Below are 24,368 nucleotides of genomic sequence, written 5' to 3' on the forward strand. Positions count from 1 at the left end.
GCTCAGTGGGTTGTCCCGAGACTACAAAGCCGGACCCCGCAGACACTGATGGTTTCCTTAGCGATCCCACACCACGCTCGCTCTGCCCTCAACACGGCTCAAGAGCAATTCCTGATTGTCGGCAACGCTAGTGGATAAACCTCTGGCAGCGCGTGCACACACACACACACACACAGAGACACGCGCACAGCGACACGCGCACACATAGACAACAACAACAACAACAACAAGATTCCATTTATAAAGCGCCTTTCACGTCAGGAGGACGTCCCAAGGCGCTGCACAGTTGGGTCATGACCCGAGCATTGGGGGGAAATGGTCAGGGTGAGGGGAGGGAAGGGAGGGAGCGAGGAGGGGGAAGAGAGTCGAGAGGGGAGCTGAAGGCTCGGTCAAAGAGAAACGCACACAACGCACACACAGAGACATGCACACACAGAAACACGCACACACACACAGAGACACGCACACACACAAACCACACGTACATACTTATTGGTGACAGACTCACACGCTACGATGCAGTGTCTCACACACACACACACAAATAGACTGGTACAGCACAGTGTCTCTCACACACACGCCCGCGCACAATGCACAAACAAACTCGCTGACTTAACGCTTTGCGACAGAAACCATCAATCCCTGTGGCCCAACTTTATGCTCCTTCCGGTGCCTTGAGAAAGCTCAGAACACTGGCCAGCCAGACAGACATGGCAGATCAGGAAAGAGGAGGCAGGGGGTGAGGTGGGGGGCGGTGTGGTGGGGGTGGGGGGTGTGGAGAGAGGGTTGGTCACTGGATCGAGAGACACTTATTTCAGCAGCACTAGCATCAGCACGGGATAAACTTCACCTCGCCTGGTCACCACCTCGGACCTGTTCGCTATGGTCTGCCAACGATAGCAGCTTCTGTGTGAGACCAGACACCAATCTCCTCTTTGTCTATACAGAGAGGTTTGCTCGGACATCGATCGTATGTTACACAGTAAACTCCTGATTACTCGACCCTGACTTAACGTGTCACTAACACAGCTGGTCAGACTCCAGCAGTTACCCCAACGCACACCCTGGGCTCCCCGTGAGCCTTGGCTCTGGCCCAACCTGCACCTAATAGTTTCCGGGATTAGGTAAACAGGCTGCGTCCCTCTTGATCGATCCATTATAAAAATTATAACAATCTCTCTCTGGAATTTCCATGTGTGGGTGGGATGCACGGAACTCTCAGTTGGGTTTGGAGACTCTTAAAAGCTCGGTGATGGGTTTTCACACGTGTCAGACACCCGGCTGACCAAAAAAAAAGAAAAACATTTGTCACTGATACTTCAGTCAATGACCCGGCTGTATCTACATATTGTACGAATGCCTAACTCACTCCTCCAGATAACTCATCACTGACCTTGGAGTGGCAAGGTATCAGGAATTTACTGTAATAACGTAATCGCTTAAGCAGGATCTTAAAATTAACAATAATAATAATCGTTGCATTCGATACCGAGCTGTCCGAAGGCTGTCTCAAATCAACCCACCACTCGATTCTTGGAAAACATTGGCCAGGGACCAGTCGTACAATAACGCCCCTTTAAGGGCGGAACAGCCCCTTAAGTGGATCCCTGGGAGTGCTGTCGAAGCTTTTAACTGGAAGGAAGCCCCCCCCCCAAAAAAATATTGGCCTCAAGTTCCAGATTAAATGAAACCCAAGGGAAGCTTTATTCGGAATCAAGGCGTGCGTTGAGTGTGTGAGCTACCAGAGGGCGCTGTGCACTGTGTTTCTGAAGGACAAGGGGCGGAACCAAATCCATTCGCACCCAAATGGGATCTTGAACTTTCCAGGGTTACGTGTTTGGCCAATTGCCATATGACTGCAGGCGGGCCCCAGCTTGCCTACAAATGCATTGGTTAGAGTCCTCGCCTCGCAAGCCAGAGGACCCGGTTCGATTCCCCAGGCGGGGCGAAACTTTTAGGCGAGTTTCCTTACTCCGCACACCTCCGTTTAGTAAGCAGTAAGTCGGAATCCGGTTGTCAGTCGATTGGCGGATCGCTTTTCCGGGGGTAATAATCTCTTCCAAGTAAATAAATAAATGAATTAATAAATAAATAACCGAAATAATAATGAATTTGGTCACTCAATCCGCGACTGTTTAGGGGACGCTGCTGTGTGCAATTGGCTGCCGCGTTTCGCCCACAAATTATACAGTCACTCCACTTTTCCAGTTTATCCTGTGAAGCGCTTTGAGACGTCTCGAAGACGTGATAAGGCGCTATATCAAATGCAAGGATTATTATTGTTAATTCTCAATTTCTGCATGTAGGTGACAGATATATATGTAACTAAGGTAACATGTAAGTAGGTTAACAAGAAGGACAGTTGAGGCCAGGACACACAACTCATTTAAGACAGAGCTGTGATGGGAGGATGAGTGTCCTGGAAGGATGAGAACAAACAGGAAAAAAAGGATCTTCTTCATCCAAACATCTCCTGTGATCTCGTGCTGTGAGGCTGAGTACCGAATGCAGCAAAGGATCATTCATTCCTCTTTCATCAGCACTTTGGCTCCTCAAAGTCATGAAATACTTAACGAGAGCAAAAAGGAATCACTCTGCGTGGAACACAAATCCAGAGCTTTAACCAGCTTTGCATTGCCATCTGCTGTTGATAATTGTCAGCCACATTATTCCTCTGCGAATGACAGGCCGATCTTGTTACTATAAGCCCTGGGTTAGTGCGGCTCCTGTATATAGATGTGATGTGGAACCCATGCTATCGTAGAAGTGCTGGTTGCCCGGCTTCCTGTACATAGTACGTAGTGCCCCTCCAGGCTGATGTCCCAATGCGGTTTGGTGGTCAAATTCTGTGGCGGAGAGGAAGGGCGGTTGGGGGGGAATAAGACACTCTACAGCTGACAAAGTGCTTCCTGAATGCTGCTGAAACAAATGCTATTGGGGGTAGAGTGGGGGTGGGGAGTTGAAGAGTTATCCCCAACTGGAGAGGGGAAAGGAAATAGCCCAGAGTATGAGAATGGAAGGCACCCATGCAGCACTGTGTGGGGGCAGGAGGGGAGGGGACAGGGAGGAGGGGGTGGGGGGGCAGAGAGAGAGAGTGGGGTGGGGAGACCCGCAAGCCATTCCCCTGCTGTCAGACTCCTCAGGAAGTAGAGGCACCAATCACCATTGGCTCCGCTAGGAGGAGCTTACCTTTGAGACACTCTGTAATGGGCAACTACTAGAACGCCTGTTTTAGGGTCACGCACTGTTGCTCTGGCAAGCTGCGTTGGAAAAACAACATGGCATGAATCTCAGGGTAAAGCGGGCACCCACCCACACGCACCCACACGCACCCACACGCACACAGTGGCACCAAGCAGAGATGCCCAGGTTTTGATTGGTCGATTTGATTGGACAGAGAGAGAAGGTAGCCTTCACCTTCAGGCCACAGAAGTCAATCAAAACCTTTAATTAAAACCTCCTCCTCCTCCTACTATGGTTGCCACAAGCAATCAGCTTACCTCTGACTGATTCTATAACTTGCTGTTTCTAAAACCCCAGTGACTGAGTTCTTAACTGTTGCTCTTGCCAACTGTGAGATTGAAAGGTTCAGAAGTTAAGTTCTCTTCGTCTGCCAAAGCGGACGCATGAGCAAAAATACATCCGCGTAGATGATTGACTGACTAACTGACTGACAGCCCTTCCCTCTTTTCCCCGAAATTCCACCTAGTCTTAGCCAGTAAGACAGTTTCTCAAGACCCTCCTCGTTGACCGCGCCTAAGGACACCCTCTTACTCCCACCCTCCCTATCCTCCACCCCCCAATCCCCCAGTTGGGGGGAAAACCCTGGGACTGTCCTTCCGTCATGAAAGTCGCCATATAAATGTAATTTGTAGTCATTATTGTTCTAGTTGTTGTTTCGTAACCCAACCTCCAACAAACTAAGGCCAAGCAGGTTCGACTGCAATAGAGGAGCAGTGAGGAGCAGGAAACCTTCTTTACAATTCCTCTACAGCTCCTTCGCCAATTTCCCCAGGGGCTTTAGAGAATTCTCAGCTGCAACCACCCCGTCCCTCCACCCCCACATCGCTCTCCACAAATAAACAACACTAACAACAACAGTAACATCTGGTGCAGCAGATTTTTCACGTCGGGAGGACAGTCCCTTCGCCTCGCTCCTTCCCTCGACTCCTTCGAGGCGTACATCTCAAGACCCTCCTCTTCGACCGCGTCTTTGGTCACCCTCCTACCCTCACCCTCCCTGCCCTCCAACACACCGCCCACCCCACGCCCCGATCTCAAGCCCCAGCTCGGGTCCAAATCCCTGACTGTCCAGCGCCTTGGGACGTCCTCCCGACGTGAAAGACGGTGTGTAACTGTCATGTGTTGTTGTCGTCATCGTCTCAAAGTGTTTCATAGGATATACCGTTAAGGTGGAGGGGCTGCGTATGTGTTGTATGTGCGCACAGCGACCTCCCCCCCAAAACAGCCGTGAAGTGATCGACCGATGTTTATCTGAAGGAACAAACGGTTCCTTAAGCCCTTATGGGCTTTTGCAGCCCACTTCCTAGGAATATCTAAGGGGTCATTTTACCAGTGGAAGTCAGAAGGAGTTTAAATGCTTAACTGATACCTGAAAAGACCCGGGGCAGTTTTTGGGAACATAATTTGGGGGCTGGTTCCGTCAACTTAAATCCCAATTTCCTCCTAAATTTTCTCCACATCTCCTTTAATCCCTTCGCTTTCCATCTCCCCTTTTTTTTAAAACAACATCCCGATTGATTCCCGCAAACGACAAGGTCCGGGGAGGTTAGTAGCAGTGCTGCACTTGCTCTCTCTGATACAAAGGGTTAAGGTAGGGAGGTTGGGAAGGTTTCTCACTCACCCTGGGTTTCGCCAGCTGTTTGATCTTCTGGATTTCCTCGTCTGATAACACATCGTAGTACCGCACAATGTGAGGACTGTCCCACTCGTCTTCCTCCTTGAACGGTTTGAAGGTTAGGCGAGGGTGCTGGTTGGTGTGATAACGACAGAACAGCCTTTTCTGTCTACGGATGGTCTGTGCAAAGCGAGACAGCGATACCACTATATTAACAACGATAACTGAGAGTCCAGTTAGAGCGGTGGTGGTTAGAGCTCTCGCCTCACAAGCGAGTGAGCCTGAGTTCGATTCCCCGGCAGGGCAAAACCTCAGGCAAATCTCCTTACTCCACCCGCCTCTGTTTACCTTGCAGTAAGTAGGAACCCGGTTAGTAGTTCGATTGGCGGATTGCTTTCCGGGGAAAATAATCCCTCCCAAAAAAATGTGGGAGCTCAATCCACGACTATTTGTGGGGACGCTGCTGTGCGCAGTGGGCTGCCGCGTTTCACGCGCAAGATGCAGTGAATCCATTTTACAGCCATATCCTGTGAAGGGCTTTGAGACGTCTCAAAGACGCGATGAGGCGCTGTGTCAAACGCACGGATTATTGTTGTTACTGTTAATATTATCATAGCAACGTCTTGCACAGATGGGAGCTGTCCAGAGCATTATTTGGGCAGGTTGGGCCGGGTGTCTACACGTGCGGAAACCCATCCACCGTCGCTTACGAGTCTCCAAACCAAACTGAGAATTCCACGCATTCCACCTACATGTGGAAATCCCAGCGATAAGATTGTTGGAATGGAATGCACTCTCTCTCTCTCTCCTTTCTCTCTCTCTCTCTCTCTCCCGGGAGGATCGGATCCAGGAAGCATTAGGCGCAGGTTGGCGGAACATTGTAGAGCATCCTGCCTCAGGCGCTTACCATTTTAATTCCCTCTCCCCTGCACAGAGCCTGGTATGCATCCCTCTCGAACACGTAGTTTGCAGGCTGGATGGACACCCTGTCTTCGGAGGCAACTTCCCCCTCCGGCTCCTGGTGATTCTTGTCCCGCTTTTGGCTCTCTTCCAACAGCACGCTCTCGAAGTACTGCAGGTTGGTCTTTGCTCTTTCGTGTGTCGGATCTGCTCGGGAGGGGGCGAAAGGCAGAAAAGACTTGTAACAAAAGCCGTGTTATTTTCACACTCGCGCCCGCCCGCACGCTCTCCTCAAAGTGTTCCGCACTCAGGACGGAACCGGAATCGGCGGTGGGGCAGAGAACGAGAAGAAAAAGGGGGTTGCGGTGGGGTGTTCGGATTAATAATCTCTCGCCTCCTTCAAGGTCCGTCTCAAGACTTCCTCGTCAGCGTCTTTGGTCATTCTCCCCCCCACCACCACCACAGCCCACCCCCCCCCAACCCCCCACTTGCCCTCCAACCCTCTCGACTCCAGCCCCGCAGCTCGGATGCAAAAGGTGTTATGTAAATGCAATTTATTGCTGTTATTGACGTGGTTAATCAGGCCTCTCGGTGAGCGCGTGCCTTTTAAATGGAAACACGGATTTAAATTGAGGTGCAGTCAGGAAAGCCAACAGCATTAGGCACTCTTTGCTGAGTTTCCAATTGGAAGAGTAACCTCGCACGCTGCCGGTTAGCAATTAATAACACTCCCAGCCGCTGGTTTGGTAATTATTGAATGAATTTAAGAGGAGAGTGTGCGTGCCGGGTCAAAGGGTGAAAAAAAAAACAACTACAATCTTAAACTGCAGTTCCAAATTCCTGGATCATTCCAGTCTGGCCAGGAGCCCGTCACAGCATTCCGCCGTCAGAAATCCATCCTCTCCAAGGATAATGTTGGCAGACGTTACTGCCAGGAAATGGGAGTTCGATCAGAAAACCAGCTGCCAGTGATTCAATGAAGAAAAACTGCGTGTTTTCGATACGCCACTCTGACTTGGTGACTTCTCCCGTCGAGGCTCTCTTCAGTAAATATAGCGAGTGACTGCGTCAGACGCGGAGCGGATAACACAACGACCGGTGACATCTACCGACGGCCTTCGCGACAGGTGGACGTCCCGAGGCGCTGGACAGTCTGAGATTCGGAACCCGAGCTTGTGGGGAGGGGGTTTGGGATCGGGAGGGGTGGAGGAAAATAAAAATAAATGGGTGACTCAATCCGCGACTGTTCGTGGGGAGACCCTCCGTGCGCAATTGGCTGGCGGTTTTGCCCACAGAATATGCGGTCAATTCACTTTATGGTATATTCTGTGAGACATCTCAATGAGGCGCTGTATCAAACACAAAGATTATTATTAGTAGTAGTGTTGATCTACAGCACTGAAAATCCCCTTTAGTCTTCATTGGACTGTAATGTTCACCTCTTAATATCTTAGCATTATTGTTATTATTATTATTAGTGGTGGTGGATCCAGTTTAAACGATGACATAGAGTAACCGGGTCGTACAGGTTAGGCTGGGTTCTCACCGATGGCGATCAGACGTTTTGTGAGCTCTACAGCCCGGCCGTAGTCTCCCATCTTGTACACGGAGTAGCTGAGATAGTCCAGGATTTCACCTTTGAACACTGTGGACTCCTCCCCCTGGTCCAGCTGCTTGATGGCCTGTTGCATCCACAGCGCCGTGTGGTAGTAATCGCTTTCCCCGTACGCCGTCTTGCCCAGTTCGAAGCAATCGTCCACGGTGAGAGACGTCCTGTACTTCACGCCTGTCAGGGAGAGGATACCAGACAATCCGGGTTTACATTTGAAAACTGGGAGGATGTCTCAAGGCCTTCACAATTGTGTGTGTGTTTGTGGGTGGGTGTCTGTGTGGGTGGGTGGGTGGGTGTCTGTGTGGGTGGGTGGAGTGTTGTACTGTGGTTTATCGAGCACGTACCTGGCAGGTTGCCCCTGGAGATGCTGTCGGAATCCAGTTTGTACGTGTCCTGAAGACGCATCAAGGCCAGAGCTGCTCCGCTTTCATCCTCATCCGTCGGGAATCTCTGCCTCTGAAGTGAGAGGTTAGCGATGAATCCTATGTGGGGGAAAAAAAAAAGAACCATAAGCTTCCTTCCTGGCGGGTGTTAAATTGAGGTCTAGTGGGTGGAGTCAGGCTCCGCCACCGTTAAACGCTCTGAGACGCAACCCTGTGTGGAGAGCGCTAAATAAGTGCACGGTGTGTGTTCTTGTTGTTCTCTTCGGTGGTGGTGACTCATAGGAACAGGAGGAGGCCATTCAGCCCCTCGAGCCTGTTCCACCATTCTATTGGATCATGGTTGATCTGTACCTCAACTCCAATTACCCTCCTTTCCCCTGTATCCCTTGATACCCCGACCTCACAAACATGTATCCACCTCAGTCTAGAAAATGTGAATGGAACCAGCCATAATCCACGGCCTTTTGGGGGAGGAAGGGATAGAGAGAAAGAGAGCTCAGAGATTTCCACTAGACTTGGGGGTGGGAGAGTGGCTGAAGGCACGGTCGAAGAGGAAGGTCTTTGGACGGGAATTGAAGGAGGCAAGAATCTGACGCAGGATTGAATTGCTATAATCATCTCCCGCAGAGATTTGGTGGTGGTTCACCTGCACCGACCTGGTCCTCTCACTCACCATCTGACGTGTCCTGCAGCACCAGGCTCTCTAACTGTTGCCACTCCATGTTGAGTCGCTTCATGAGCTTATACGCGTTGACCGGATGGCCCAGATACCCTTCCGGGTCGGAGGTGGAGACCTGGGTCAGCTCGTCGAGCTTTTCAGCCCAGCTGGAACGATGGCAAAAAATGGGGGCTTCCGTTAAACTCGCAGAGCATCAATCCTACCAAGGAGGCCGGTCACTCTTCACAATAATAATCATTATCGTCATCATCGTAATCCTTGCATTTGGGAGAGCACAGTTTCACATCGTGAGGATGTCTCAAAGTGCTTGGCAGGATATATTACGAAGGGCAGTGGTCTGTGTAGTTTGTAGCCGAACACAGCAGCCAATTTTGCACAAACCGCAAAGTAATAATAATAATATTATTATTATTATAAACAGCAAAGTCCCACAAACAGCCACGAAGCAAATGATTGTCGGCCAGGACAGGGCGGTGGGGGGCTGGGGGCGGAGAGGGGGAGACAGTAACTCTCTTCTTTTTTCCAATAGTGACACAGGCTCTTTCGCGTCCACTTGGAACAGACAGAGGGGTTCCTTGGGTCAATGTCTCATTGAAAGGACAGCACCTCTGACAATACAGGGCTCCCCCAGTACTGCACTGAAATGTCAGCCTAAACTATGAACTCAACCCGCCTCAGTGGGCCTTAAACCCACAACCTTCTGACTCAAGAGGCGAGAGGGCTAGCTACTGAGCCCGGCTGAGACACAGATAGGTAACAAGAGTTTCAGTACCAATCATCCCGCAGACATCCTTTCACGGTAAGATTTTTTCTTAAAACAGATTACCAGTCCTTACTTTTTAATTGTAGTTAGTTTGGTCTCTTCTGCTTTGATGTATTCTTTCAGAGATTGGAGCAGGTCTTTCTCTGTGTAAATGAGGTCTGTCATCTGACCTGAGAGAAACAGGGAAATGTTTAGACACAGGGGATCAAAGAAGCTGTTGGAGAGATAACGCACAGACCCACAAAACAACCACAAGGCGAATGATGACAACAGAATCTGGCATTCACACGGCTCCCATCACACAGGGTAGCGCCCCAGAGGGCTTGGGAGTGGCTGAGCACGACTCCGAGCTGGGAGGTGGGTGACCGTAGGCACGGTCGAAGAGGAAGGCGGAGGGGGACAGGGGACGAGTGTTGCGGAGTTTCGGGGCTTGGTGACTGAGAGGACGCAAGGATAACGGTCACGTTATTATTATTATTGCTGAAGACGGGCAAATACTATCTAACGTGAATGTGTAGACTCACGCTGAAGCCATTTGGCACCCACCGACATCACACAAGGTGTCGTGAAGCAAACGAACGCTTGATCTGGAGGATTGTCGGTTGGCACGGGTGCGGGGAGGGGAATGTGGGTCATATGTAGGAGCAAAAAATATTCCACGAGAGAGAGAGAGAGAGAGAGAGAGAGAAAATTGGTTCACTTTCCATAAGTTTCGATGTAAATGCCAGAGGATTCTGGGCCAGAGCAAAAGAAAACAGCAACCCAAATGTTTCGCGATATCTAAAAAAACACAGGGAAGTTCTCCGTCGGGAATAATAAACCTTGAATTCGCGGAACAGGCCAAGCTGTTCCAGCCTGTTCCAACTCTCCACTTACATGCCTGGCACTGAGGGGAAAACATTTCCACTCTGGGAAAAATAATAAGCCGACGGCATCCAGAAGGAGAAAAGGAAAAAAAAACACACACACACGATGCAGCTCAAATGCTTCTGTAAAGTCCTAACTTCGTAAATCCATTCACTCCCCGGCACCTCCCCTACCTCTCCGACCTCCTCACTTCCCTCAGTCCACCACCCATCACCTCCGCTCGAGCGGTGAAGGCCTCCTTCCTGTCCCTCGTACCCTCTGACCCACCGAGTTTACCCGTAATTGGCTGCCGTGTCTCGCCCACGAAATACGCAGTCAATTCACTTTACGGCGCAGCCCGTGAAGGGCTTTGAGACGTCTTGACCACATAAGACGCTGTATCAAATGCAGGGCTTGCTGTAATTATAGCTCTGTTTTGGCTGGCAAGACAAATTGCCAGGCAGATGCGCTTTTGTGAGCATGTGATAATTATCGCATTTTATACTAATCCTTGCATTTGGTAGAGCGCATCAACGCACTTCACTGGGTATACTGCAAAGCGGAGTGACTGTGTGTATCTTCGGGCGAACACAGCAGCCAGTTTGCGCACAGTGCCTGAACTGGCAGATGGGGGGGGAGAGGTTTAACATCTCACTTGAAGCTAATCCCCAATCAGACTGACACGCAGATCTTACCTATGGACGTGAAGAATTCAGCTTGTGTGTACCACGTACAGCACCAGGTTACCAGCAGGAGATAAAGTGCCCAGTATTCCATGTTCACAGACAGTGGATGCGACCTAAGGGACCAAAAATAAGTCGGTCAGTCGTAGTCAGTCAATAGCTCGCTCTCGCCCAAGGACAATGTAAAAACAAGTGCTGTGTTTATGTGTGTGTGTGTATGTCTGTCTGCGGTTAGCAGGTTATGTGGTTGTATGTGTGTTTGTGCGCGTGAAGTAGTGGGTATTGTGAGTTGAGAATAAAAGTACTACTTGATACATCAATGTTGTGGATTGAGAAACATTAGAGTGGGTGTACTTGTAAGCGTGTGCGTGTGTGCGTGTGTATGTGTGTGTGTTGCTGTCTACGTGTATGTGTGTGTGTGTGAGAGGGAGAGAGGGAGTTTGGCAGGTTTTAATGTTGGATAGCAAACGCCAGTAAGATTTAGAGTCGTGTAACTAAGTCTCATAAATTTAATACTTATGATTTTAGTAAGGGTGGAAACTGTGATTCACCACAAATATTATTGAAACGCCAAAATCTTTTCCAGTGAATTTTGGCCCATTAAAACATTCAACATACATTATCCACCCACACACAATATAGACGCCCCCCATAAACCTCAGAAAGCGAGTGAAGTTTACCAGTTTCAACTTTAATGATTGAACACCGGGTTATTGGGTTATTCTTGAAATAATGGTCACAGAACAAAGCAACACTGATTTGCCTAAACTGACATGATTTATACCGTTGTTTTCGGATCAGATGCAGCAGAAGAGGTTTTTTTTTGTAAACTGTCTTCTGTATTTCGCCCAGAAAATACACAGTCAATTCACCGTGCGGTAGACCCTGTGAAGTGCTTTGAGACGTCACGAAGACGTGATAAAATGCGAGGTGATAACCTGCACCAAATGCGAGGTGATAACCTTACCAACAAGTTATCTTTTCACCAGAACTTGTACAAGACGAGTGGACAAGACCTGGCGGATAAGAATCTAACTCGACGTCTCTCTCTGCCGGTAGAAAGAAAGAGCTTCGTCAAGTCAGAACGCTTCAAGAATCTTCGGGAGCAATTACTGCCTGTTGTAATGATTGCTTTTTAACGGCAATAGCAGCAGCCTGTTGCACATCTGGTCTCACAAACAACCAGTGGAGTGGTTGATTGATTAATCTCGAAGGTTGTTGGCCAGGAAACTCCCTTCTCTTTTCGAATAGCGCTGTGAGGTTTTTTAATGTCCACCTGAGACGGAACCTGTGTTTAACGTCTCATCTGTAACAGCATCTCTCCACCCCCTCCAGCACCCCCACCGCACTGCTCTGGAGCATCAGGCAACGAGATCAAATCCCATGGGCTGGAGTCTGATAAGGAGAACGTGTTCCGAAGGGGGAAGGGAAGGAAGGCTAGATTTACGATCGGAGATTGTAGCAATGTCCGGTGCTAACGTTAGCCACAACTTGGCCGTCTGCAGGCATAAGTCGGCCAAGTCCATCATCACTCACGTACGAATGTGCTTTCGGATAAACACAGAAGATAGCCACCATATGGTCCAAGCTTCTGAGACTGGAGATGAGACGTTGCCAATAGATTTAAGAAGGAACCGGACAGATGCTTGGCAAGACAAAGTGAATAAAAACAATACAGTTGGTGTTGTTCAGATACTGGCACCAGGCAATGATTTCTCTCGACTGAGACGTGTCTAAAAACACGGGGCGAAAGGAGTGGGGGGCGGCGGGGGGGGGCTATTCATAGAATCCTACAGCACAGAAGGAGGCCATTCGGCCCATCGTGCGTGTGCCAGTTCTTTGAAAGAGCTATCCAACTAGTCCCACTCCTTCGCTCTTACCCCGTAACCCTACAAATGTTTCTTTTGCGAGTACCTATCCAATTCCCTTTTGAAAGCTACTTTCAAAATCTGCTTCCACCACCCCTTCGTAACAACTCTCTGGGTAAAAAGAAATCTCCTCACCTCCCTTCTGGTTCTTTTGGCAATTCTCTTAAATCTGGGTCCTCTGGTTTACCGACCCACTTGCCCGAAGAAACAGTTCCTCCTTATTTACTCTATCGAAACCCCTCATAATCTTGAACACTTCCACCAAATCTCCCTCCAACCTTCTCTGCTCTAAGGAGAACAATCCCAGCCTCTCTGATCTCTCCACATAAACTTCCTTGAAAGGAAAAAAAAAAGGACGGTTTAGGAATCTGTGGTAACCGCAGCGAAATGCAATTGAACTTTTTTTTCAGTGCTAAATATACTTTGATGGTTTTCAAACCATGGCCATTTCCTGCCACAAGTCTGAGGCTATCACTGGGGCGAGACAGAATTTGTCTTATTTCCTTTCCCAACCTGACATTTCTGATGCTGGCAAGAAAGCAAAGGAGATTGAACTATTTTGTTCGTGTTGCTTAACAATTTCCACCCTGCCCATCATGTGCCTCCAGTGGTCATAATAATAATCCTCACATTCGATACAGCGTCTATCAGGTCAGAGGGGGACATCTCAAAGGCACTTACTATATACGTGTAATCTGTAACAACCATGCAGTCCCGTAGTGTAGCGTTGGAACGCTCGCCTCGTAAGCGAGAGGATCCGGGTTCGATTCCCGGGCGGGGCGAAACCTTAGGCAAGTTTCCTTATTCCACACGCCTCTGTTTTCTTCGCAGTAAATAGGAACCCAGTTCTTAGTCAATTGGCGCATCACTTTCCGGGGGTAATAACCCCTCGAAAAAAAAATATTAACGGTTGATATTTGCCGGGTGCACACACAAGGCAGGACGGACGCCTGGTTTGCCCTCAAACCCCCCCGTTTGCTGGAATAGAATGTCTCAGGATGTCTCCCACATCTTTTACTGGCGACTGTAAATTCAGAAATCTGGTCTGCGCCTGCGGGCAGCCTCTGACGTAGCCGAACGCTAGGAACATGCAGGGAGAGTGGGGGGGAGGTGGGGGGGAAGTGGGGGGGGGAGGAATGGGAGGGAAGGGAGAGTGGGAGGAGGGGGAGGTGGGGGGGAATGGGAGGGAAGGGAGAGTGGGGTAGAGGAACAGGGTGGAAAGATTTCTCACGGTGCTACGTGCTTGGAATCCGATCTCCATAAAAACAGAGCAGGAGTTCAGCTCTGAGTAAAGTTACACCGGTGAAAGTTTTCACCATTGAGTTGTGTAAAAGGAGACTGTGAGGGCCGAGTGAGCACCAGACGTACATCATTTCCTGGCAGTGTTGCTTTGTGTAGAGTTACAGATTTCCATATCTACACATGACCTCAGAGGATTTATTTTCAACCTTACTTTCAGTATCCAACGCTGAAATGAATGCATTTGTTGTTCTGCCGAATCGGGGGTTTAGATTAAATCAACAAGAACTTACCAAATACAACAAAGAAGAATAAAATCTTAGGGGCTTTTTAAGGCCAATATAGAGACCAATGTGGTGAAATCCCACCTGGGTCTAGATTTATGCTACACAGGATTTTAGGGAATCCAGAGTTCGTCAAAAACTCGAACACGGCTTTAATTGCAAAGCTTTTTTTCCCCCTGTAAATTCCTTTCAAGAACTGCAGAAAAAAACAGCTCCAAAGTTAAGACGGAATTCAACAGTTTGCTAAATTGATAAGAATAATAATCCTTGCATTCGATATAGCGCCTATTTATGTCGTCGGGACGTCGCAAAGCGCTTCACAGGATACGCTGTAAAGTGGATTGACTTGTGCATTTTGTGGGCGAAACCTGGCAGACAGTTTGCACACAGCGGCGTTCCTCAGACAGCCATGGAATGAGTGACCAATTTTATTTGGGGGAAGGTTGGCCAGGACACCGGGAGAAACTCCCTGCCCTTTTCGAACAGCGCCTCGGGATCTTTAATGTCCACCTGAACAGGCAGACGGAGAGTGAGGTTTAATGTCTCACCTGAAGGACGGCGGCGTCTCTGACAATGCAACAACCCCCACCCCCGACCCCCAACCCCTACACTGGAGCGTCAGTTTAGATTGTGTGATTCCAGGTCCCAACACGGGGCTTGAACCCACAACCTTATGACTCAGGAGGCGAGCGTGATATCACTGCTGACACAACAACATCCAATTCTGGATGCTCCGAAATGCTACATAAAAATAGAGTCCGTTAAGACCCGGGTGGAATTTCTCTCCCAACCCCCCTCCCTCTCCGCCATCTGGTCTATAATAGAGTTACAAGATACATAGCACATGTAGAAAGGTTTGGAGAATTATATAGTGAACTGTAGCCAGTAATGGAAGGGAGATGGACACACACACACACCCACACACTCACACACACAGTCACTCAACACACATAAATATGGCTTTTACAAAGCTTTTAGTCTCAGTGAGAAGTCAGGATGTGTTTGCCTAGGCTTGGATTCCGTTAAGCTTGTGACCTATGGTATGTTCCTCTTTCTTGAAATGGAAACTTGGGACCTCAGCCAAATTTCCATTGGAAAACAAGAGATTCTAGCTGTTTGGATCTGATGTCAAGGCATGTGCTGAACCCTGATATAACTCTCACTGGCTTCGCTCTAGTTTTTGGCAAGGAGTGTGGGGGCGGGGAGGGAGAAGATGGGTATTTGCGCTTTGCTCCCAATGGCAGTGATCAGAAATGAAATGGAAGTCGTCGTGTCACACGATCACCAGCATCAAACGATGCATCCAATGCGGTACGTTAATAAAATAATAAATTAGTTCCACCATCTCAGACCCGTTTCACCATGACGTGCCAATAATAATAATAATAATAATAATCCTCGCATTTGATACGGTCATATCTTCGAGACGTCTCAAAGCGCTTCACAGAACACACTGTAAAGCGAACTGACTGTAAATGCCTGCGGGCCAGTGAAGAAAACCTCCACTAATCTCACTCAGTAGTTTTCCAACTCGCAACTCATAAAAAGAATTGGGGGGAGGGGGGAGATTTGAACCCAGATTTGAATCCAAAAAGCAATCAATAGGACCATGAGGTAAAGCAGGACAATTCAGCAGTACTTCAGATGCAGTACACATTAAGGACACATTAAGAAACCAGTAATGATAAGGATGCAAAGTACGGAACAGGTAGTTTGTCACATCTCCAGACTACATGCTGTTTGCAGCATCATTGACGCAATGCCAACTTCCACTGTTCAACAGCGTCTCAAAATACCAACCACTGACTTTTTTTTAATCCTCCCTCGTTTTCTTAGAGGATTCAAGTGCGCGTCCCATCAAAGCCAATTTCCCTTCAGACTCTTAATGCTTTGAATTTCATTTAATCATATGCGTTTTATTGTGGCTTTTGGTTGAGTTATAGATATTCCTGAGCCAAAGCAATCCAACCTGGAATTTAACTACAAATACTCAATGATGAGAAGAATTTATTTTATACACATCTGTCATTTCGGATCCTCTGCAATTTAATGTCCCAACTCGTCTCGTAAATGGTTGGTCAATGCGTCTCATTATCAAGGGTAGTCCAACTGGAGGCCCCGGGGGCCAATTTCATCTGCACCCTCCCTCCACCATTTAAACTGACCAACCCCCCCCTTCATAACCCATAAATTTTGTTATGTTTCTGGAAGGGAAACATAAATATATTGCTTTTGTGGCCCGCGGAAACACAAAAATATCGCTTTCTCAAATAGGGCATCCGGCCTTCGGAAGCCAAAAGGTTGGATCAACCGGAGATTCAAGGATGAATATATTCTTCTGATCCACTTCACTGCTACTCAACTTTCCACTTCTCGCTCGACTCCTTTTAGTGATCCTCAGCTAACTTTGCGAGACTCCCACTCCTTCCTAGCCCTTGGCTCAGGCTCCAGAGGCAATACACAGGAGAGCAATAAGGCTGATCCCCAGTGTAAAGAGGGATGAGCTGTGAGGGATGACGAGATAAGCCAGGGCTCTTCAACCTTCTAAGCAAAACACTGAGAAGTTGATCCTACAGATGTGCAGAAAATACTGAAAAGGATAGAGAGAGAAACCATGGCCAATACTTTCAGATACGACAAAAGTCCTGTAGCGTATTGGTTAGAACACTCGCCTCGGAAGCAAAAGGTCCCGCGCAGGGTGAAACCTTAGGTAAATTTCTTCACTCCACATACCTCTGTTTATCTTGCAGTAAGTAGGAACCCGGTCGTTAGTCGATTGGCAGATCGCTTTCCGGGCCTAACAATCCCTTCAAAACAAACAAACAACTAAATCAGTAAATAATTTGGTCACTCAATCCACAAACATTTGTGGGACGCTGCCGTCCACAATTGGCTGCTGTGTTTCACCCACAAAACACATAGTCAATTCACTTTACAATATATCCTGTGAAGCACCTTGACACGTCCTTCCGACGTGGAAAGGCGCTATAACAAATGTGAGGACTATTATTATTAATAACAATAATTCCAAAGCCCACTTTCAAGAGAGCTGCCGTGCTATGTAGGATACTCTATCAGTGAGCAAAGGTGAATGGAATCAATAAGCCAGGGAGACACAATGAGGCCGCTGATTAAGTAGGTCAGTAGTCAGGAATGAAGGTCGAGGAGGAATATTTCAAAGGGAGACAAGGAAACTAAAATGAGATCAGAGTTTTAAAGGATAAAAGAACTCTTTGGCCTATGCTACTGTCTTCCCAATTTGGCACATCCAGCTGTTTTTTAATGCGTCTGCTATCCTGGCTTCAAACACCTTCCCACTAACCAAATCCAGCTGTTGGGTTTCTCTCTGTGTAAAGAAATACTTCCTAAAGTCTATCCTGAAGTTACCGTTCCCACTCAGAACTTGAGTCCTTCTGGCCTGCTGTCTTAATATAATAATGATGCGTTTGATATACTGCCTTATCACGTCGTTCAGGTTCAGATGTCTCAAAGCGCTTCACGGGGTATATTGTAAAGTGAATTGATTGTGTAATTCGTGGGCGAAACATGGCAGTCAATTGCACACCACAGCGTTCCACAAACAATCTTTTTAAAAATCTAATAACAGGTTATATGATCTGACCCTTCCAGAATAGCCACTTACAGTTCCTCCTCTCATTGTAGGATCAAGTTTTTTTCTTGAACAAAAGCTCTTTCTATATCCATGTGATATGGGTTTCTGGAGACAGCTATGTCATGGAAATGGAGTGACTGTGTATTTGTAGGCGATGTTGTGTTTTGTGCAAAGAAAAATGCCTTTCTGGCAATGCTCAGTGAAACCAGTGAGCAGACGGGAGTCTAATCAAGTCCAATCTGCTCATTGGGTAAGACAGGACTGTTCATCATCAGACAACCAGTGTTTAGTGCCCTTTGGGTGAACCTGATTCTCTTGCCCACGGACGCTTGGTGAATTGCATCTGATTGTGCGAAGAGACAGAAATAAGAGAGTGAATAGGAGACATTCTCTTTTTATGCAGGATGTTCTACCAATATCTGAAAAGGAAAAACATAAAAGGGTGTGTCCCTCCCTTGCCGCCTTCAAAGCCCGTCTCAATTCTTCGACCGCCCCTTTGGTCACCCTTCTACCCCAACCCTCCCTGCCCTCCCAACCCCCAGCTTGGGTCCAAATCTCTGACTGCCCAGCGGCTTGGCGCATCCCCCAACGTGAAAGGCGCTACACAAATGTAATTTGTTGTTGTGGTTGTTTTGATGAGGGAGGGAGGGGAGGGTTGACATGATCTGAAGTGTTTCATTGGTAAAATATTGTCGAAACAGTTAAAGCGTTCTGAGATGCCAACCCGTGTGAAGGGCGCTATATAAATTAAAGTGGTTGTTGTTGGTACATTAAGGCGTTCCGCCCACAAAATACACAAGCAATCCATTTTACAGTATATATTCGGTGAAGCGCTTTGAATCATCTCAACGACGTGATAAGGCACTATATCAAATGGAAGGATTATTATTATTAATACAGGCGAGGTTGAACGGTGTTCGACAAATGCCATACTTAACACAGGACAACTTGTCGACAACACTTGATCTGAATCGCTGATTGCGTTCACCTTTCCTGGGAATCTCACACTGTGTAATGGCAGCTCAGTAGACTTGGCTCTGCAAACCTGTTCCAACACTCGCAGGCTGCCTCTATTAGCTCATCAGTTCAATCCACACATACAATGTCGTTACACGTCAACCCTCAACGTGTTCTAAATTACAGGGAACCCCGCTGGTTTTTTTTTTTGCTTGCTACGCACATGTTCTTACCTAAGCTTGCTCTTTCTACAGTGCAGTCCTGTAGCGAAGTGATGAGAGCGCTCACCTCGGACCCGGGTTCGATTTCCAGGCGGGGCAAAGCCTTAGGCAAGTTTCCTCTGCACCGCACGCCTCTGTTTGCCCAGCAGTAAGTAGGAACCTGGCTGTTAGGTGTTTCGTTCGCAAAATATACAGTCAATCAACTTTACAGTAGATTCTGTGAAGCGCTTTACGAAATCTCAACCACACGATAAGGCACTATATCAAATGCAAGGATTATTATTATATTATTATTATATTCTACCCCACTCCCACTTTTCCCCTCTCCTCGCTGTCCACCCTCAGCTAACTTAAGCTCTACCGCACATGTGGCACCATCAATGCTTTGCCACTTTACGTCTCTAACCTCTGGAACTCCCTCCGTCCATCGCGCACCCACCAGCCCCCACCTCCCAAAAGACTACCTCTTCAACCAGGCCTATGTTCTCCTGGATTGACGGGCAATTAGCCCGCACGTCCGAATCCTGTCCTCCACCCTCCCTGCTGCTCTTTGAATCGTTATTCTACACGAACCATGCACAACCACAGACCGACTCCCTTTTGCTTTGAGGAGGAAGCTTTTTGTCGTTGTTTAGCTTTTGCAACTGGGAACTGATTACAGATACGTTTGGATTTCTCGAAGACTAGAAAAAGAAGTATCCAAGAACAGCCTGAGGTTACTTATAATGCTAATAATCCTTGCATTTGACATTATTATTGCTGAACATTACATCAGCCTCACTAAAAAAACAACAGATGTGTACTGCACAAGGCAAAACTATTTGTGGTTTCAGTGTCTCAAGGAGAACTTTTCTCACCGCAGGAACTTGGCAAACTCAGGAGTTTGAGTCTGGCTTAAACCCTTTATCAGACGCATTGTTAACAGCGAACACATACCAACAACAACAAATTACAATTGTACAGCGCCTTTCACATCGGGAGGACGTCCGAAGGCGCTGGACAGTCAGGGATTTGAACCCGAGCTGGGGTTTGGGATCAGGAGGGGTGGAGGGTGGGTTAAGGGTAGGAGGGTGACCGAAGGCTCAATCGAAGAAGCGGGTCTAGAGACGGTTGGGAATCGAATTTTATAGGGCTGTCTAGTTTTCTCCTCAGCCCATCCCACTTCCTTCTGCATCTTAGACTGAACAAGATATGTGAGCTGTAAAACGGGAATCCTGGGGTTGTGACCTCAGGGAAACAGACATTCATTTAAGAACCCAGGAAGCGCAATCGGAGAGAATGCTCGGATTCTTGTGACTCGCCGACACGCAATGCAAGCCTGGAAGCCTTTACTCATGACTCACCCTCTTCAAGGGATTGCGTTCACATCCAACTCGGGACAGATGGGATTAGTGCGAGCCTGAGCCTGAGCCGTCCAAATCTGTGCCAAGTCTAGCGCGGGCCTTTTCAGGCAAGATGGCAAAGGATTATTTCCCTGTAACAACTCGCAGGGCAGTGTCTCAGAGTGCTTGACTGTGGTGGAGCATGACGCTGAGTCAGGGAGCCGGGGGGTGTGGGCGGGGGGGGTGTGGGGGTGGAGACAGGTGAGGAGAAAGGCCGAAAAGAAAGTTCTTCAGGCACGACCTGAAGATGGGGAAGGAGGGGGCAAGGCCCATGGACTGAGGGAGAGAGTTTCAGGCGCAGTGGCTGAATTTTGTCCGATAAAGATTAACCCTTTCACGGCAGAGGAAAACCAGTCGCCCACTTCCTGCCTGTTCGCGGGGACGTCGCCGAGAACGACGGTCACCGCATTGCGCAAAAAAATGGTTGCGGCGTTCGCCTACATAAACACTACACTGCAAGCGCGCTGGGACGCTACTCTGTGCCAGGAGTTGCGAGACAAGTTCTTGTTCTTGTTTTACACTTAGAATAAGAACAACAAATTACACTTGTACAGCGGCGTTCACGTCAGGAGGACATCCCAAGGTGCTGAGATGTCCTCACGATATAAAATGTTGCGGTGTGGAGGGGGGGGGGGGGGGCGGGGAGGGATCTGGAGTCTAACCAGATGGAATCTAACAGGAGGTTTGGCTTGGAGACTCATGGATTGATTTACGGTCAAATCCTGGGACTCACTTCGAGACGTCCTCCCCACGTGAAATGTCAAGGATTATTTTCTATTATTATTTACTGGAAGACGCGTGCCCGGAATGCTGCCAATCGACCCAACGAGCGCGAGTTTTGCAGCCGTCTCCGAACACAAAACTCAGAGAAAGCACAAAATAAGAAGCAGTTACACCCAACGTACGCTCTGGGCTCCCCCTCGAGCCTCGGCCGCTTGCCAACCTGCGCCTAATACTGTCCGGAATTAGTTAAGCAGAACGCATCCCTCCAGGGTGAGAGAGAGCGCATTCCATTCCAACAAATATCTCTGGAATTTCCATGTGTAGGTGGGATGCATGGAATTCTCAGTGTGATTTGGACGCTCTCAAGCAACGGTGATGGGTCAGACGTGAGTCAGACAACCGGCTGACCCCGCCCCCCCCCAACCCAAAAAAAATTGCTCCAACCACAGCTTCTGGGGTGGGGTGGGATGGGGTGGTCATTATTTTGGGTGTAGTCCTGTAGCTCAGTGGTTAGAGCACTCGCCTCGCGAGCGAGAGCACCCGAGTTCGATTCCCAGGCGGAGCAAAATCATAGGCAAGTTTCCTCACTCCACGCACACACCTCACACGCCAGTAAGTAACGCCCCCGGTTATTAGTCGATTGGCAGATCGCTTTTCCGGGGGTAATAATCCTTCGAAATAATAAATAATAATTTGATCACTCAATCCGCGAGTTTAAGGGACGCCGCTGCGCGCAATTGGCTGCCGCGCTTGGTCCACAAAATACACAGTCAATTCACTTTACGGTATATTCTGTGAAGCGCTTTGAGACGTCTCAATAGCGTGATAAGGCGCTGCATCAAAGGCAAGGATAATTACATATTATTGTTATTAAAACTCTACTCTACCAGAACCACAGCACTCAGCTGGTAAAAGAGCCTGTAATCGTTGCGGACGTGCTTTTGATTTGCTCCCAGGAGCTCGGCGCCTCTGGTCAGGATCTGTAGCGAGCAGAGGTACTCTCTCTCTCTCTCTCTCTCTCGCGCGCGGAGAAGTTCATCTGGTTGGAGACGGACCGGCAACATGCGTGTAAGAAGCTTGCATCTCTGCAAAGTCGGTTACATGTATTCCACTCCAAAAACAACGCCCACCCAAGTAACGGTGGGCTACGTGACAGCAGAGGGTGGCACATTGTGTAGCGCTAACAAGCAGATAACAGTACACCTTGCGTTCGATACATCCCCTTATCACGTCGTCGCTAGGACTCGAAGCGTTTTAACAGGATGCACTGTAAAGTGAAACGACTGCGCATTTTGTGTGTGAAATGTTTCAGATCATCCCTCCAGTTAAACACACGCACACAGCAATCTGAACCATAAGCCTTTGAGGACTTGCTGTCGATTTCACCATTCAGCAATTAATCTAAACATTAAAACATTAAACCAAACGGTTAAACACGCTTCTTTCCCCCCCCACCCCACCCCACCCCCCACCACCGCGGGACACTGCTGCCCTTTGCAGTATATTTCCGCGCAGCTTCGAGACGTCTCAACGACGCGATATCAAACACAAGGATCATTATTATTATTATTATTATTAGAAAGTCTTGGACAGGTTACTGTTTCAATTGCATGTTGATGTGAATAACAAGTCTAAGACACAAGCCGAGGGGGAATTGGTTTGCTAAATTATCGAATTTACAGCTTAAATCTCCCCTCTCCTCCTCCTCCTCCTCAGACACACAGAGATGGACAAAACACAAGTCAATAATATATAAATTTCATCCACAATGCGGCTGATCAAAGGGGAGACCCCAATACACTGTTGCACTGCAGTGTTACATAACAAGACACCAACATGAATGCTGAAGCCTGGCTTCAAAAAGACCTCCCAGCTTCAATTACATTGTTGGATATCTAAGAAAAGGAGAGAAATAAAATAAAATGCAGATTTTTCCTCTTACAAGCACCACACACACCCCCAGGGGGGGAGAAAATCTCACTCCTGGCTGGTATTTTTAACCTGATTTCCTTACACTCTGAGCAGCCCAGAGCCAAGCTCTCAGCAATCAGGAGCCAAGAATGCCATTGCTTTCTCTGTCTCTCATGTTTCCTACCCAAACAACAGCCCAAAAGACAATCTGCAACCCATGTCTAACCCCCCAACCAATCCCCCCCCCCCCAACAAATCACAGCACTAGACATCTCTGTGTATGTGTGTGTCTCTCTCTATCTCACCTCCAGCAAAACAGCTTGTGAACAGATCACTCCTCCTCTCCTCTCTCTCTCTCTCTCTCTGTGTGTGTGTCTCTCTCCTCTTGTGCTTTTCTCTGCCCAGTCCCTTTCCCTGGGAATCCAGCTTCTATGAGCAAATCTCTCCCTCGACTGCCACGTAGTGATTACCTCCCAAATCTCACATTTCACCTAAGAGGAGAAATTCAAATTGCAAGCCAAATCCTAGCTGGCTGGGTATCTAACCACCCCCTCTCTCTTTGCTCTAAAACTAACCACCCAGTCAGCCAGGTGTAAGCAGTGTGTTTTATATATATATACATAATGCATAACATAACTTATAATTAATGGACTATAAGTGGGTTCTGATTTACAATGCCCTTCACATTAAAACTGTGCACTTGGTTTCCTTTGCAATTTTATTCTCTCTCCATCTCTCTCTCTCTCTCCCCCCACCCCATCCCCCAAATCAAGCATTGGACCTCAACCCTCAATTATCTTTTGACTTCATTCACAAGGAAAAAAAACTCACTCCAAACTATTTCCTGCAAGAAGGAAGGGAGGGAGGGAGATAAAAGATATATAATGCATAATTGCATATATAATGCAATCAAACATGAAATGTGATTCATTTTTCTTCTCTTCTCTTAAAATAATCATTTTCATTCTCCTCCCCACCAAAAACTAGAGGAACCACCCCCCACCCACCACTCTCCCCCACCACACACACACACACACACACACACAGCCAAAGAAATCCTTGAATCTTAACCATGAATTAACTTTTCTGAGTTAATATTGCAAAAAACAAATAAATGAACATAATTATTATTTGGGGAGCTCTCTCTTGTGTAACATGCTGCCCCCTCAGGTTTGCTCTCAGCTCCAGAGTGTCTTGTTCAAGGGGTGTTGGAATGAAAGTGGTCATTTTTATTTGGTTGCTTACGGTACTATCCACTTACAGTCTATTTAAAACCTGACCCAGACTTCGTGCACATGTTAAACTGGGATTTGCTGAATTAGAATGTACTATTTCCTTATCTCAACTTCCTTATTCTTTTACTAATCATTTTGAGTCATCAGCCCCTGACTCAGTCTTTTTTGCCCCTGAGTCAGAAACTTTCAAGACTCACACACATACACACAC

At 47.9% G+C, this 24,368-nt stretch overlaps 1 protein-coding gene across 8 annotated transcripts in view; it reads right to left on the bottom strand.

Moving 5' to 3' along the window:
• Positions 1 to 23,469, bottom strand: part of p4ha2 (procollagen-proline, 2-oxoglutarate 4-dioxygenase (proline 4-hydroxylase), alpha polypeptide 2) — a 31,033-nt gene extending 7,564 nt beyond the window's left edge. For 2 of the 8 annotated variants that reach the window (XM_042339871.1, XM_042339877.1), the window contains exons 1-9: positions 23,228 to 23,467; positions 10,737 to 10,840; positions 9,269 to 9,365; positions 8,427 to 8,578; positions 7,715 to 7,852; positions 7,305 to 7,544; positions 5,766 to 5,965; positions 4,865 to 5,038; positions 3,190 to 3,260 (exon numbers count right to left, since the gene is read on the bottom strand). In XM_042339871.1, the coding sequence (XP_042195805.1) occupies positions 3,190 to 3,260; positions 4,865 to 5,038; positions 5,766 to 5,965; positions 7,305 to 7,544; positions 7,715 to 7,852; positions 8,427 to 8,578; positions 9,269 to 9,365; positions 10,737 to 10,818 (1,154 nt within the window). In that variant the 5' untranslated portion in view covers positions 10,819 to 10,840; positions 23,228 to 23,467. Of the gene's footprint in view, positions 1 to 3,189; positions 3,261 to 3,500; positions 3,572 to 4,864; positions 5,039 to 5,765; positions 5,966 to 7,304; positions 7,545 to 7,714; positions 7,853 to 8,426; positions 8,579 to 9,268; positions 9,366 to 10,736; positions 10,841 to 12,727; positions 12,927 to 13,273; positions 13,302 to 16,848; positions 16,875 to 23,227 lie in introns of those variants that run through there. The other 6 variants (XM_042339879.1, XM_042339872.1, XM_042339873.1 and 3 more) reach the window with 6 other exon arrangements.
• Between the last annotated feature and the right edge of the window lie 899 nt (positions 23,470 to 24,368).

Source organism: Callorhinchus milii, unplaced genomic scaffold (assembly GCF_018977255.1).
Source record: "Callorhinchus milii isolate IMCB2004 unplaced genomic scaffold, IMCB_Cmil_1.0 Scaffold13, whole genome shotgun sequence".
Lineage (NCBI taxonomy): Eukaryota > Metazoa > Chordata > Chondrichthyes > Chimaeriformes > Callorhinchidae > Callorhinchus > Callorhinchus milii.